The following is a 14,822-nucleotide window of genomic DNA, read 5'->3' as shown; positions in this document are numbered from 1 at the left end:
CTGGCATCCCCAGAAAGTCATCCCCTCAAGTGTACTCCAGTCTAACCAGCCCTGCCCCAACACCCAGCACAGCTTCTACCATCTTTTAATGTTATTTTTTGTAATAAAATCCCCGAAACCCTACTTGTGACGTTCAAGACGTTACACACACCTTCCAGCTATAGTTTACCTCCTACAGGCAATCCCATCTGTGGTCTCTATCCTTGGCTCTGCTAGAAGCATCTTTTGATCCTTCCCTAATTACATTGACTTAGCTCAAAGTATATCTTGTATATACAGCTTTAGATGATAGATAGCAATTTGTTAATATCTTGTCACCAAGAGGCAGTGACTGGAACTGTGGCCGGAGGCACACAACCGTATCCTCTCTTCTCAATTGATCTTCTTCATCCTTGAAAGATGGGCAAACCTCTCTAAATGAGGGGGATCAATATCGTGCATTCAACCATCATTATGGCTTAACTCCCTGTTCTTTGAAAAGTTAAGCCCTGTGATTTGCCTATAATTGGACTTGCAGAGAAGTCATACCTGCCTACTCAAGGAGGAAATTAAGCCGCCAGACTCTCTGAATGTTCTCTGCCAGCTCCCTGCCCCCACCTCAGGTGAAGGAAGCCCCTGGGACAAGTCTTCCCTCCGCAGACCTCTGCCTCAGGATCTTGATAGCCAAGGCCAATGGTTGGTAGAAAGCGGTGAATTGGAATATCTAAATTTATGTGGCCTCCTTCTTCCCTAATCTCCCACCTCATCCAGCAGTGATGGCCTTTCTGGGTTTCTTGTTTGATGAGCTGCCTTCAGTTCCTTGGTTCAAACTCAGAGCTAACATGCTGCCTTGGAAATTCACAGGAAGAGAGGTGGTTATGTGCTTTTCCTGCAGGGGGTCTTCTGCAGTTAAGACACTCATGGGAATGACTTCAGCTGGTTACTCTCACCATGTTGAACTTGATTTGTCTTCTGCTAGCTAAGAGCAGGAAGAGTGAATTAAAGACACCCTGAGCTGCTTTGAGGGGCTTCCCTAGTGGCTCAGATGGTAAGGAATCTGCCTGCAGTGCAGGAGACCTGGATTCGACCCCTGGGTCAGGAAGATTCCCTGGAGAAAGGAATGGCAAACCACTCCAGTATTCTTGCCTGGAGAATTCCATGGACAGAGCAACCAGGCAGCTACAGTCCATAGAGTTGCAAAGAGCTGCAGGTGGCCATCTTTATCCTATGCCTTGATATCATTCCTCCATGGGTCCTTGTTCAGATTTCTCTTCTTATAAAGGACATCAGCCATACTGGATTAAGGCTCACCTTAGTGACCTCATTTTAACAGAATTATCTAAGACACTTCCTCAAAAAAAAAAAAAAAAAAAACCCAATCACATTCTGACACACTGGGGGTTAGAGCACTAACATGCGAATTTTTCAGGGGGTCATAATTCAACCTGTAACAGATCTGACTCATGGCTCCTCCTCTGGCTCCCTGCATACTTTTCGTGCCTTCACTCCTAATCTCTCTTCTGCCCCAAGATTGTTGTGAAAATTATCTGAGATGATGTACACAAAGGATTAAAACACCTCCTGGCACACAGTCAGCTCAATCAGTGTAAGTGGGTACTACGTCTCATGTCCATTTTACAGGTGAAAAAAACTGAGCCTCAAATAGTTTCTGTAAGTTGCTTGAGATCTCATGATAGTGAACAGTAGGTACATCAGAGTCTCTAATTCACACCTGTCTGTCCCAAAGGCCAGCTCTTGTCCACAATGTCACGCAGCCTCTCCTTCCACGTTTTATATTCAATAAAAGTCAAGCTATATTGTCCTTCCCATGAGGTGAAGCCCAACTCAATACATTTCAATTTTCACCAGCATCTCAAAACTTAAAAGGACAGCCCCGCAGCATGGTTCTGGCATCTCAGGCACCAGAAAGGAGGGTCCTTTCCCCATCCCAGGAGAGCCACGACAGATAATCAGGCCAGGGGCCAGAGGGCCGTCTCTCCAGCCTTCACCCTGCACCCCATGTGGACTCAATGTCAAGTCCACCCACGGATGTTCTAGCTGATGTATTGGGCACAATGTTTCTGGAAGAGCTATTTTTGTTTTGTCTGAACCTATCAGGAAAAGAAAGTCCTCAGCTGATACAGGCTAGGTAATTTACCATACAAACTAAGAGAGTTTTAATTTTTATTTTTAAGAGCTGTGTTCTTTGGACAATTTGCTGCATTCTGGATATTCTTCCCACTCCCCACCCCTTCCCAGCCTCCCCTCCCCCACCTCCCAGCAAGCAGCCTGAGATGAATAAGGAGAGATTTAATTTTTTGTAAGCAAATACAATGTATTTTCTTAGGGGTTTAGGTTTGGTCTCCTCCAGAGAGCACACCCTTGAAGTTGCTTGGTGTAGATGCACTCTGTCCCTCTCTCATCCATAGTTCGATTTCCTTTCTCTGTGATGTGTCAGGACGGGGTCAAGAGACAAGAAGCGGATAGAGTCTAGCACACAGCTGCCCAAGCCCCGGGGCTCTTAGGAATCACCTGGGAAGTTCGAGAGACACGGAGGCCAGGGCCAAGTGTACTGCTCTGTTCGTCCAGGCTCGGCACCTCTGCTTCCTGCATCACTGACGCACCAGAGAATCAGGAGGGGATCTTGGAGTTTGCAGTCTCCCAGAGACCTCAGTCCAGGACACACGGCGTGATCCTCTAGGAGTTCTTCAAGAACAGGTTCCCAGGTGGCACCCCAGGCCCCCAAAACAGAATAGCCACGTTAGGGTGTCTGAGGGCCACACGTTCTCAAGTTCCCCACATTCTCATGCACTGTCAGTGAGCATGCAATTCAGTATAAGCTTTCTGGGGGGCATTTGGCAATAACTGCCTGATGAGAATTTAAAGTCCTACCCAGCAATGAGTTTATCCTGATGACATACTCTATTACATCACCATAGTGTGTGTGTCTGTCTTCATCCTCTTCTTATGAGGACACCAGCTGTACTGCATTAGGACCCAGGCTGCCCTCACCTGAACTAATCACATATACACTGGCCCTGTCCCCAAACTCGATCACTTTCAGAGCTACCAGGGGTGACAACTTCAACATATCTTCTAGGGGACATAGGTCAACCTGTAATAGGCTCATTGGTAAAGAATCTGCCTGCCAGTGCAGAAGACACCAGAGACTTGAGTTCAATTCCTGGGTCGGGAAGTTCCCCAGGAGGAGGGCATGGCAACCCACTCCAGTATTCATGCCTGGAGAATCCCATGGACAGAGGAGCCTGGTGGGCTATGGTCCATGGGGTCACAACATGTCAGACACAACTGGGCAACTGAGCACGCCCATGACACAGAAAAGCATAGTGTGACTCAATCAATAGCATCACAGATCACAAACCACTGCCCTCAGCCCCACCTTAGTTCCGTGTTTTATGGTTTTTCTTCACAGGCTTACTGCAAGCCTAGATGTTCTCCCGCCCTTTGGAGGCAGATCCCTAGATTGCCCCCCTTTCTCCTGGCCTCTCCCTTGCCCAGCACTGCTGCTGCTACTGCTAAGTCACTTCAGTCGTGTCCGACTCTGTGCAACTTGGCTCCCCCATCCCTGGGATTCTCCAGGCAAGAACACTGAAGTGGGTTGCCATTTCCTTCTCCAATGCATGAAAGTGAAAAGTGAAAGTGAAGTCGCTCAGTCATGTCTGACTCTTCATGACCCCATGGACTGCAGCCTACCAGGCTCCTCCGTCCATGGGATTTTCCAGGCAAGAGGACTGGAGTGGGCTGCCATTGTCTTCTCCGGATGCTATTGTCCAGCACAGTAGGTGCTAATTATCAGCTATTTAATTGTCAGCCCAGCAGGGAAGTGATCCCCGCCCTGATCCCTAGGAAATTATACGCGGTGAAGGTCGACTATGTTCCATGCCTCAGGGAGAGGCTGTGTGCTTTAGCGGAAAGTTCACACCATTTAGAACTGATCAACTTGGGTGACTGCCATGTTTTCAATTTTTGGCCAATGGTCTCTGAACCTTTGTTTCCTCAACTGGAACTGTACCTGCACACAAGTGGGGAAGAATGAAACTAAAAGTGTTAGTTGCTCAGCTGTGTCTGACTCTTTACAACCCCATGGACTGTAGCCCACCAGACTCCTCTCTCCATGGGATTCTCCAGGCAAGGGTACCAGAGTGGGTTGCCATCCCTTCTCCAAGAGGTCTTTCCTACCCAGGGATCGAACCCTGGTCTCCTGCATAACAGGCAGATTCTTTGCCATCTGAGCCACCAGGGAAAATTAAATGTAGTGAAAGTACCTTGTTAATGCAACTTGTAAAAGAGTATGCCAACATGCAGGGATGTCTGCCTCACCCTAGTACCGTCTGTAACTAGCATATTGTAGATTCACAAAAACGTTTGTGGACTGAAAATCTCTTCATTGAGGGGAGACACAAGGAAGGGAAGGCAATAGGTGGAGTTGTTCCAGCAAAATCTGTGTTTGTACATGTTTCCAATTAAGGTTTAAAACCTGAACCTGAATCGTAGAATATCCATCTGTTCATTTGTAATAAAATAATACCCAGTAACACATACACCTGCTTTCTCATATTTTTTTATTTGTATAAATGTTTAAGTCAATGAACCAACTTGGGGGAGCATTCTAAAACTAAATACTGAAGCTAACTGTATGTTATATGTATATATATATATATATATTTTTTTTTTTAAAGGCGAGAAACCGTGGTTAAGTTTTATGCATGTCAATGGTCCTACATCTAAGTGGTAATGAAAGGAATCATCTGTGAAAGGTTACAGTTCGTAGGAGGAAGAAAAGAGAATAAAAATGGTCTTTTAGTTATAATGTGAGAGAAGATTATAGATGCTAGGAAATACTTCTCTGACATTAAGAGCTTTATCACACGTAGAATTGTAACACTGAAACCTTCCCCAGAGGTCTTTAAAAATAGTTTATAACCTCATCTCTCTGCTCATGGCAATTTCACTTATAATAGAAAACAATTAAATGACCACTAAGAGGGAACTCGTTGTGTAAGTTATGGTACATTCCTCTATGGAATGTTTAGAAAGCCATTAAAAATTAAAAGATGAGAGCTATGTAGCAATGTATTAAAATTCTTATGGTCAGATACTCAATAAAGAAAGGGTGCTCAATTTTATGAATGATGTGATTACTATTATGTAAAAATTAGGTTTAAATGCAAGTTAGAATTGGACAAGAACCAAAACACAAAAGCGACTGATGGCAGTATATGGTACCATTGTAGGGGAGACGCTGTTATCTAGTTTTTGAGTAACAAGTGAAAATATATGTCTTAAAGGTGTTCATCCCTCTTGGAACTCTAACTGTGATCTTCACTGAGGACGTGATTCAGAAAGCACTCTACAGTCTTAGAATTCTTGGTTTTTAATAACACAAGGTGCAAAACTATAGACCTCTCAAGTCACGCTGCAGTGCTTCTGAGTTACAAGGAGGATGCTGTCCAGCGAGCATGGCATTCCAAAGCATCGCTGGTCTCCATTAAAAACTAATTTATGAAATTAAAAATTAATTTTATGGAAATGAAGTTAGACAGCCTTTTCATTAGAATGCACTTGGTCTGAATTTGAAGTGACGTTGTGACAGCCATTCCTCCACTGTTATTGGAAAAGATGAAATCTGAGAGAGTCTTCCTGTTCTCATGCTTCTGGGAACAACCTGCAGAGTTTTCCAACATAAGTCTATATCATGGGTCCAGCACCAACCAAGGGAGGCCAGGCAAGACCCCCATCTGAGAGCAGAGCAGGTGAAGACTTGGGTGTGGGACCAAAATGGAAAGATGGGCATTCAGGATGGGCAGGCAAGCTCCAGTTCCTGTACTGGAAATTCCAGTAACCAGAAGCTTTGAGAGGGGGCATTTGGTGGCTCTTTACAGGTTGAGAGTGTAGGGGAGGAAGAAACCTCCCTTGTGCTGCTCACAGGTCCCACGGCTGGCCTAATACTGAAATGGACATGAGGCAGATTAATGGGAGAAAAAGAAACAAAATTTAATTCATGCACATGGAGGTCTCATAGAACCCATAGGACCTAAGAAGTGACCAAAGCAGGCAGCTTTTATACTTTTTAGACAAAGAAACAATAAATTTGTGAAGAATTGTCAGGACGAAGAAATTCAGGTTTGGGGTGCCCAATCTGTGAAGAATCTAAATAGAATTGAAGCTTGAGGTAGCAAATTAAGGGCTTCCCAGAGTTTCAGTGGTAAAGAGATGCAGGTTCAATCCCTGGGTGGGGAAGACTGCTTGGAGTAGGAGATGGCAGTCTGCTCCTCTATTCTTGCCTGGAGAATCCCATGGACAGAGGAGCCTGGCGGGCTACAGTCTGTGGGGTCACAATGAGTTGGATACGACTGAGCGACAAACACTTTCACCTCACTTTCAAGGGGTAGGGGTTTACTGTATCACAGGGAATGTCTCTTGTTGGACTCCTTACTCCCCACAAAGAAATCACAGAGCAAATGGCACACCCACTACTTCTCTACATGGACAATTTCTTGCAGAATTAAGAATTTTTCTGGCAAATAAGCCCGGGCCTTCCTGTGTCCACGTGTGAAGCAGGGAAGTGAGGAACCGCTCAGCCGCAGCCTCCCTCACCTCCCAGGGCAGCAAGGAAAGGGAGGGTTTTCAGTCACGCCTGTGGTCTCTCTATTCACCCTCTTCCACCTTCACTCCTAACATCTGTTTTCCCTTGTCCTGTATCTGAGTTCATGGGTGTAGGCAACAGAAATTGATTCTGGATCATGTAAGTGAAAGTGAATCTGTTGGAAAGTGGTGCAGAGCTCACGGTCTGTGGGAGGCTGAAGGATTGGTCCTGGAGGGCTCCAGTCTGGGCTGTGGCCAACAGTGGCAAGGATCCTTTAGGGGGTGGGGTCTGGTGAGTGAGCCTCTGAGATAAACATCATCCAAGGGTCCTTTCTGCCCTCCCACCATTTCCCCATGATTCAGACCCTGGAAGAGAGACACCTTCTGAGGCAGAGAGGCTTCGGTTCCATTACAAGAGGTTGGTGCCTGGAATTTCACTCCCACAAACACAGTACCCAGTGGGCTTGAGGTCATCCCCCCAATATACTGGGGAAAATGGCGGAAGGAGAAATGAATATTTGGCAACAAAATATAATTGTAAAAAATTAACAGCATCCAGAACATACCCTTTTACCCGCTTGCATAGTCCTGGAGCGGGTAGATGTTCAGCTACAGCTACTGCATGGTGAGTTCATTTTTGCCCAAGTGGAAAGAAAGCTTCCCTTTGGGGACAAAGCCCAGCTGTTGCCAGGAGCCTCCTGATTCAGCTCCTAAGTTTCATTTCCATCCAAGGGCTTGGGGGTCAATCTGTCTCCAGATGAAGTGTCATCATTGCAAAGAGAGCACCAATTTATCATCGAGGTTCCCTCACTCACCTTCTAGAACTTTGTTGTGGACTTGCCAGCTTGTCAGGCAGGTTTTTCTTTTTTTCTTGTTTTTGATGTTTTGTTTTGGCTGATTCCCAAATGTGATAGTACAGGACTGTCAGCAGAAGTGGCGAAACCAGTACTCAAGAAACCAAGTGCCACACTTGGAGAGTTGGAAAACTCAGGTTTATTACGCTGGCGGGCTTCCAGAAGAGTTAACACTCCAAGCTCTGAGCCCCGAACAAAGGGCTGACAGAGTTTCTTATACACAGACAGGCATGATTAAGCAGGTTTGGAGCAGGAAATGGCAGTCTGCTCCTCTATTCTAGCCTGGAGAATCCCATGGACAGAGGAGCTTGCTGGGGCTATGGCGATTGCAAAGAGCAGGACAAGGGCGGGTGAGATAAGCTCCAGTTCCTAGTACTGTGAGTCCCCACTTTCTGAGACCTACATGATCCAGACTTTGTAAGGAGCAAGCTGGGTTACAGAGGCAGAAGGAGCAGGAGATTATGTAAAATTTTTAATTTTCCTCTTCATTATGGTGCCTCCAGAAAACTAGGCTGTGATGGGTCCACCCCCTCCCTCTCTGAAATCACATTCATTCCCTTAATGCAAGTGTTTCGTTTTTCTATTTCACCTAATGCCCCCTACCACCTTCAGTTCAGTTCAGTTCAGTTCACTCGCTCAGTCATGTCCGACTCTTTGTGACCCCATGAACAGCAGCACGGCAGGCCTCCCTGTTCATCACTAACTCCCGGAGTTCACTCAGACTCACGTCCATCGAATCAGTGATGCCATCCAGCCATCTCATCCTCTGTCGTTCCCCTTCTCCTCCTGCTTCCAATCCCTCCCAGCATCAGAGTCTTTTCCAATGAGTCAAGTCTTCACATGAGGTGTCCAAAGTACTGGAGTTTCAGCTTTAGCATCAGTCCTTCCAAAGAAATCCCAGGGCTGATCTCCTTCAGAGTGGACTGGTTGCCTTGCAGTCCAAGGGACTCTCAAGAGTCTTCTCCAACACCACAGTTCAAAAGCATCAATTCTTTGGCACACAGTTTTCTTCAGAGCAAAATCTCACATCCACACATGACCACTGGAAAAACCATAGCCTTGACTAGACGGACATTTGTTGGCAAAGTAATGTCTCTGCTTTTAAATATGCTATCTAGGTTGGTCATAACCTTTCTTCCAAGGAGTAAGCGTCTTTTAATTTCATGACTACAATCACCATCTGCAGTGATTTTGGAGCCCCCAAAAAATAAAGTCTGATACTGTTTCCACTGTTTCCCCATCTATTTCCCATGAAGAGATGGGACCAGATGCCATGATCTTCGTTTTCTGAATGTTGAGCTTTAAGCCAACTTTTTCACTCTCCTCTTTCACTTTCATCAAGAGGCTTTTTAGTTCCTCTTCACTTTCTGCCATAAGGATGGTGTCATCTGCATATCTGAGATTATTGATACTTCTCCCGACAATCTTGATTCCAGCTTGTGTTTCTTCCAGCCCAGAGTTTCTCATGATGTACTCTGCATATAAGTTAAATAAGCAGGATGACAATATACAGCCTTGATGTACTCCTTTTCCTATTTGGAACCAGTCTGTTGTTCCATGTCCAGTTCTAACTGTTGCTTCCTGATCTGCATACAGATTTCTCAAGAGACAGGTCAGGTGGTCTGGTATTCCTATCTCTTTCAAAATTTTCCACAGTTTATTGTGATCCACACAAAGACTTTGGCATAGTCAATAAAGCAGAAATAGATGTTTTTCTGGAACTCTCTTGCTTTTTCCATGATCCAGGGGACATTGGCAATTTGATACCACCTTATCTCCACCTAATTCTTATTTTCACAAAACTCACTGAAGGCCACCCCCATGGCCTTTTTGTTCAATGCAAACAACAGTAAATTATCTTGGGAAATAATCAGAAAGTAAGAGTGTTCATGAGATGAGCTCAGCTTCTACTGAGGAAAGAAAAAAAAAACCACATTATATACAAACGGAATTTGAATTTGTGGAAATGAATTCTAGAAGAGAGGTGTTCGGCCAATAGTCAGATAACACTCAAGCATTGTCATTCCAGGTAAAGAGGGCCTTGCAGCAGGAAGGATTCAACCGGAAAAAGCGAGGGTACAGAGACATCAACGAGATCGACATCAATGTGAACGACCCTCTTTTCACAAAGCAATGGTACCTGGTAAGCATCTCGGTCCCTTTCATAATGGTTCTCATCCTGGGACTTCAGACAAAAGATGCATTTCTATTTCCTCATTAGTCTGTGGGATGCTAGCCAGCACCAGCTTGGGGGAACTTTTCTGTCCCCTCTGATCAGTATTGATTTTCCATCACACTCCACACATCTCGTTCTCTAATCTGCTTTCTTTCTGGAACTGCTAAACAGCCATGACCTTCTGGGTTCAAAGCAACTACCAAGAGCTGCTCAGTTTCTCCCAGACCAGTGTATAAGTGAAGACTTGCAGAAACATGTGAAAGTCAAGTCAAAGTTCTGGGAGGAGTAACTAGGGCCTCAAAAGGTATAGGACTGGGCAGCCAGGATGGGGCCACAGGTGTAAGAGAAAAGAGTCGGATGACTTCACAAGGGACAAGCAAGGGAACTCAGAGACTAGAGTTGCAGGAGTGCCACCTACTGGTGCTTCCTACAATAACGGCAGTCAATTCAGTAGAGTTTAACTGATGCAGGATTCAAGGCACGGAATCCTAGTCTGTCTGGTGAAACGAATATATTTTCACAACCTATTTGGGTGGGTTGGGTTACGTTTAAAAGAGATGGGCTCACGTGCCTCCAAACCAACCCAAACCACAGGGTATATGGAATGGAAGGGGTGACTAATTTGTAAATGTTTGTAATTTATAAACAGCCCATTGTAGGAATGCACCACAATTTTTCCCTTGGAGTTTCAGAGCTGGACTATGCTCTAGGCTTCAAGGCAGGGAATTCTACAAATCCAGTCTGGGTAACTGAATGAGTTTATGTGTGTTAGGATCGCCTAGGTGTCTAACAATAACAAACAACCCACAAATCAGAGTGGAATAACAACATCAAAGCTTGTTTCTCACTCACCTTATGCATCAAACACTTTGAAATGCCTTAGGTACCCAGGCTTCATCTTAGCTGCATCCCAACCCCTGGTTACACGAGCAACTCAATGGCGGGAGAAAAGCAGATCACACACTGGCTTTTTAAAGCTTCTGCCTGGACGTGATGAATGGCATGTAAATTCACATTCCATTGGCCAAAACCAGTCACATGGTTCTAACTTCCAGGGCGTGAGGTGTCATCTTCACATGTGCCTATGAGAACAGTAGTCATTTCTATGAAGAGCCCTAATAAGAGTTGATTCATTGGAAAAGACTCTGATGCTGGGAGGGGTTGGGGGCAGGAGAAGAAGGGGACGACAGAGGATGAGTTGGCTGGAAGGCATCACCGACTCGATGGACATGAGTTTGAGTGAACTCCGGGAGTTGGTGATGGACAGGGAGGCCTGGCGTGCTGCGATTCATGGGGTCGCAAAGAGTTGGACACAACTGAGAGACTGAACTGAACTGAACTGAATGATTTAACATGTTTCAGCAGCATCAGCATCGTACCAGCTACTTGTCACGGTGGGCACCTGTCAATGCCAGCTCTAACTTCCCTATTTTTTTTTAATGATTTATCTTTGAGAGAATCTCTGCAGGACAAAAATGCATAAGAAGAGGGTAGTGAACATATTTGTATGGAATTTTTCTTTTTACCTTTTCTTTCTTTTTTGATTTTTTAAAGGGGGGAGGCTTTTTTATTTCTTATATTAGAACTTGCACTAAAGGTGAGGCAGCTCTCTTTAATTCAGTCCAACAAATAGTTTTAAGTGAGACTTAGTGTGGGGATATTGAGTTTAAAAAGGTAAATAGAGCATGCTCCCTCTTGCAAAGGATATTATTATTTAGTGAGGAATTTATTCAATCAGAATAAAGCAAGACAAAATGAACTAAATTCTGAAAGTGAGGAATAAATACAGAGCTACAAGAGTTGTGAGCACTTAATTCTAAACTGGGGAGGGTTTCTTGCAATGTTGGCCTTCAGGAGTTTAAAGATGATGATCCAGTAATAAGAGGTAGGGAGACAGAAACTGCATTTGAATATTTCCATGAGACAAAAAATACCGGTGTTCTGTGTATCAAAAAACAGAAGGAGCAGACTAGAAGAGGTAGATGGAGGGAACACCCCAAAGTCCTGTCTCATGGCAGACATGACCTCTGAACTGGCCCTGAAATATCAGGTGGCTGCAGAGTATGTCAATCAAATACTTACCATCTGGTGCTTTACCATCTACACCAAACTAATAAGAGCCTCTGCTTTGGCATTCTTGAACCAGATCAATACTGGGCAAGCTGATGGTACTCCCGGTCTCGACTTGAATGTGGCAGAAGCCTGGGAGCTGGGATACACAGGGAAAGGTGTTACCATTGGAATTATGGACGATGGTGAGTATTCTGAAGGCTTCACTCATCTGGAACCAAGTGTGTCTTTTGCATGTCTTTGGAACGGAAAAGATCCATCGTTCGGGAGATGCTAGTCAGAGGTAGGAGGGCCAGAGGCTGGGCCTGGTCATGTATACTGCGGTGACATCCTCACCCTCCTCACATCAGTGATCCTCAAGCCCTTCACAAATATATACTGAAGTAATAAGTTTAAATTTTTTTAATGAACAAATGAGAGTTGACAATCACTGAATTATAATTCCTCATTGGGGCCCCTGGACTTCCCTGGTAGCTCAATGGTAAAGAATCCACCTGCCAGTGCAAGAGAGGTGGGTTCAATCCCTGGGTTGGGAAGATCTCCTGGGGAAGGAAATGGCAACCCACTCCAGCATTCTTGCCTGGGAAATGCCACAGATAGAGGAGCTTGGCCGGCTGCAGTCCATGGGGGTCACAAAAGAGCCAGACAGGATTTAGCAACTAAACAACGGCAACAACAAACACTGCTTATATCTTACCTTGAAACAGCTTCTAAACCTGTTTATATTTACCATCCATGTCTCTAGGTCCACAGTGTTCAATGTAGTAGCCACTAGCCATACGTGGCTATTTACATTTAAGTTTTAATAAAGCTAAATACAGTTAAATACAGTTAAAAATCCAATTCCTCAATCACATTCACTTAATTTCAAAGTCTCAGTAACCACACGGGGCTAGCGGCAATTCAATTCCACTTCATTTTTATCATCACAGAAAGTTCCATTAGGCAGTGTGGCTCTAGATCCCCAAAAGCATTTTGACTTTATTGCTGCTTTCAGAATGAGCCCTGGTAAAGCAAACTGATCGCAGTTTACTATACTTGCCCCCCTGTAATATTAATTCTATCCCACATGCCTGCCCTACAAAGATTTAGCAGAGCTTTAATTTTTATATATCATGATTCAAAAACCAAAGGGTTTGATGAACCGCTGTTTTTCTAACTACATGTGCCATTGGCTCTGTTGAGATTCTGGAGAACCTCTACCCTGCAGGCTTCTCATTGGGGATGCACTTTCACCTCTCATCAGCCGTCTGGATCCTCCATAAAAGCTCCGCTGGGCAGTATTGGTCCAATTACATATAAAGTCTGTACAGAAATGAAGCAATGGAGCCTTTCTCTTCTCAAGATCCTCAAAGAATATGATGTTCTCTAAAGCAAGCCTTTGAAGCAGAATTGATGGAAAACAAGGACAGGCAGGGTGCTTAAAATCGGCGTGTCTTTGTGTGGGCTCAATTAAATATCGACATGAAAACAATGCCAAGTGCTTTCTGAGGTGTGAGATGTTTTGAAGTGGAGGCAAAAGCTTTCTCCAGTGGCTGAGGGCTTTCACAGGAAAAAAAAGGAGCTCTCACAAGAGTGAGTATGTGTATGCGTGTATGTGTGCGCACACACTCATGCCATTGTGGGCAGCTTACCTGTTTTTCCTTCCTGACGCTTTGGCTCAGAAAGCACCATGGTTGAGGCCAGCTCACCTAGGAGAAAGATGCATGTAGGTTTGGGGGGAACTTGCCTAGGTTATACTGGAATCACCATTTCATCACTAAGCATCTGGGGGATCAGAGCAGCACCCTTAAAAGTGGTCACAGGCAGGTACCTTGCTCTTACAAAACTTCCAAAGTCTCAACTGAACTGTTAACATTGTAACTAAGGATATGTACATGCAGCCCCTTGTTGATTCCCTGAGGGCGGCAGAACTGCCAGCGATTCCTGAGGATTTGGACTGTTGTACAGAGTCGGACACGACTGAAGCGACTTAGCAGCAGCAGCAGCAGCAGCAGAGTAGACTTTCAAACTAATGACAGGATACTAATGGTTTATCAACAAAAGTATAACCAAGTATTTGTCATTTGTGCACCATATTGCATCATGATTGGTGATGAGTCAGCGCCCCCTGTAGACTGCAAGCCTTAGGTGGCTGTTCAGCTCAGGTTCTGTGTCTAAATGGTCTGTGTTTTTCCAAGATCTGCATAGCACCTGGCATTCATTGCTGAACATAAACCTGTGAATAAAAACAAGAATGAATCCATTAATAATACAAGAATTGAAAAATAAATAAGCTGATTAAGAAGATGTATTCAGTGTCTTCTGCCTCAAAAGATAATCAAATATACCAAAACATTGAAATACTATTTAATTACCAGGTTATCATTTTCATGCTTAGTTCATTATTATTTTTCTGGATCATGTCTGTCATCCTTAATCCATCTGTCAATAATCCTCTTCCTCAGACCAAAGTCTGTTTCTGTTCTAACTTAACATTCAGTCTTCCACTTAACCTAATTAAAGATCCTTTATTTTAATTATACTAAATTTATCTTGTTTTAATTCTGATTTCCTTCGGTCTTCAAATTATCTCTTGGCTTCAATATTTTCCCATCACAGAGATGAGACTACCACATCTTAGAAAATTCCTCTCCTAAGTAACTTGAATCATCAGAACAGGAAGCCATATTTTAAAAATTAACTGTTAGGGAAAAAGAAACTTATTCTCTGCATGTGTGTGTATCTTTTCTTTTAAACTTATCTGTTTGTAACAACATGTTTTGCCTAACAATGAGTGCACAAAATGTTACCAATTTCAACAAACATAAAGGACAATTTAATTTCAATACAACACTCTAAAACCAAGTTGTTGCTGTCGTTCAGTCGCTCAGTCCTGTTGGACTTTTGCGATCCCATAGACTGCAGCACACCAGGCTTCCCTGTCCTTCAGTGTCTCCCAGAGTTTGCTTACACTCATGTCCATGGAGTTTGGTGATGCCATCCAACCAACTCATCCTCTGTCACCCCTTTCTCTTCCTGCCCTCAGTCTTTCTCAGCATCAAGGTCCTTTCTAATGAGTCAGCTCTTTGCCTCAGGTGGCCAAAATATTGGAGCTGCAGCTTCAGTGTCAGTCCTTCCAATAAATATTCAGGACT

The 14,822-nt window shown here is 44.2% G+C and overlaps 1 protein-coding gene across 1 annotated transcript in view; it reads left to right on the top strand.

Annotated features, from left to right (window-relative positions):
- The window catches only part of PCSK2 (proprotein convertase subtilisin/kexin type 2), a 238,064-nt gene that overhangs the window by 121,296 nt on the left and 101,946 nt on the right, over nt 1–14,822 (top strand). Inside the window, exons 3-4 of the mRNA XM_040248012.1 lie at nt 9,469–9,582; nt 11,762–11,870. Coding sequence (XP_040103946.1) covers nt 9,469–9,582; nt 11,762–11,870 — 223 coding nt within the window. The remainder of the gene's footprint in view (nt 1–9,468; nt 9,583–11,761; nt 11,871–14,822) is intronic.

This window comes from Oryx dammah, unplaced genomic scaffold, assembly GCF_014754425.2.
Source record: "Oryx dammah isolate SB20612 unplaced genomic scaffold, SCBI_Odam_1.1 HiC_scaffold_10, whole genome shotgun sequence".
NCBI lineage: Eukaryota > Metazoa > Chordata > Mammalia > Artiodactyla > Bovidae > Oryx > Oryx dammah.
This window is presented reverse-complemented; position numbering and strand designations above follow the sequence as displayed.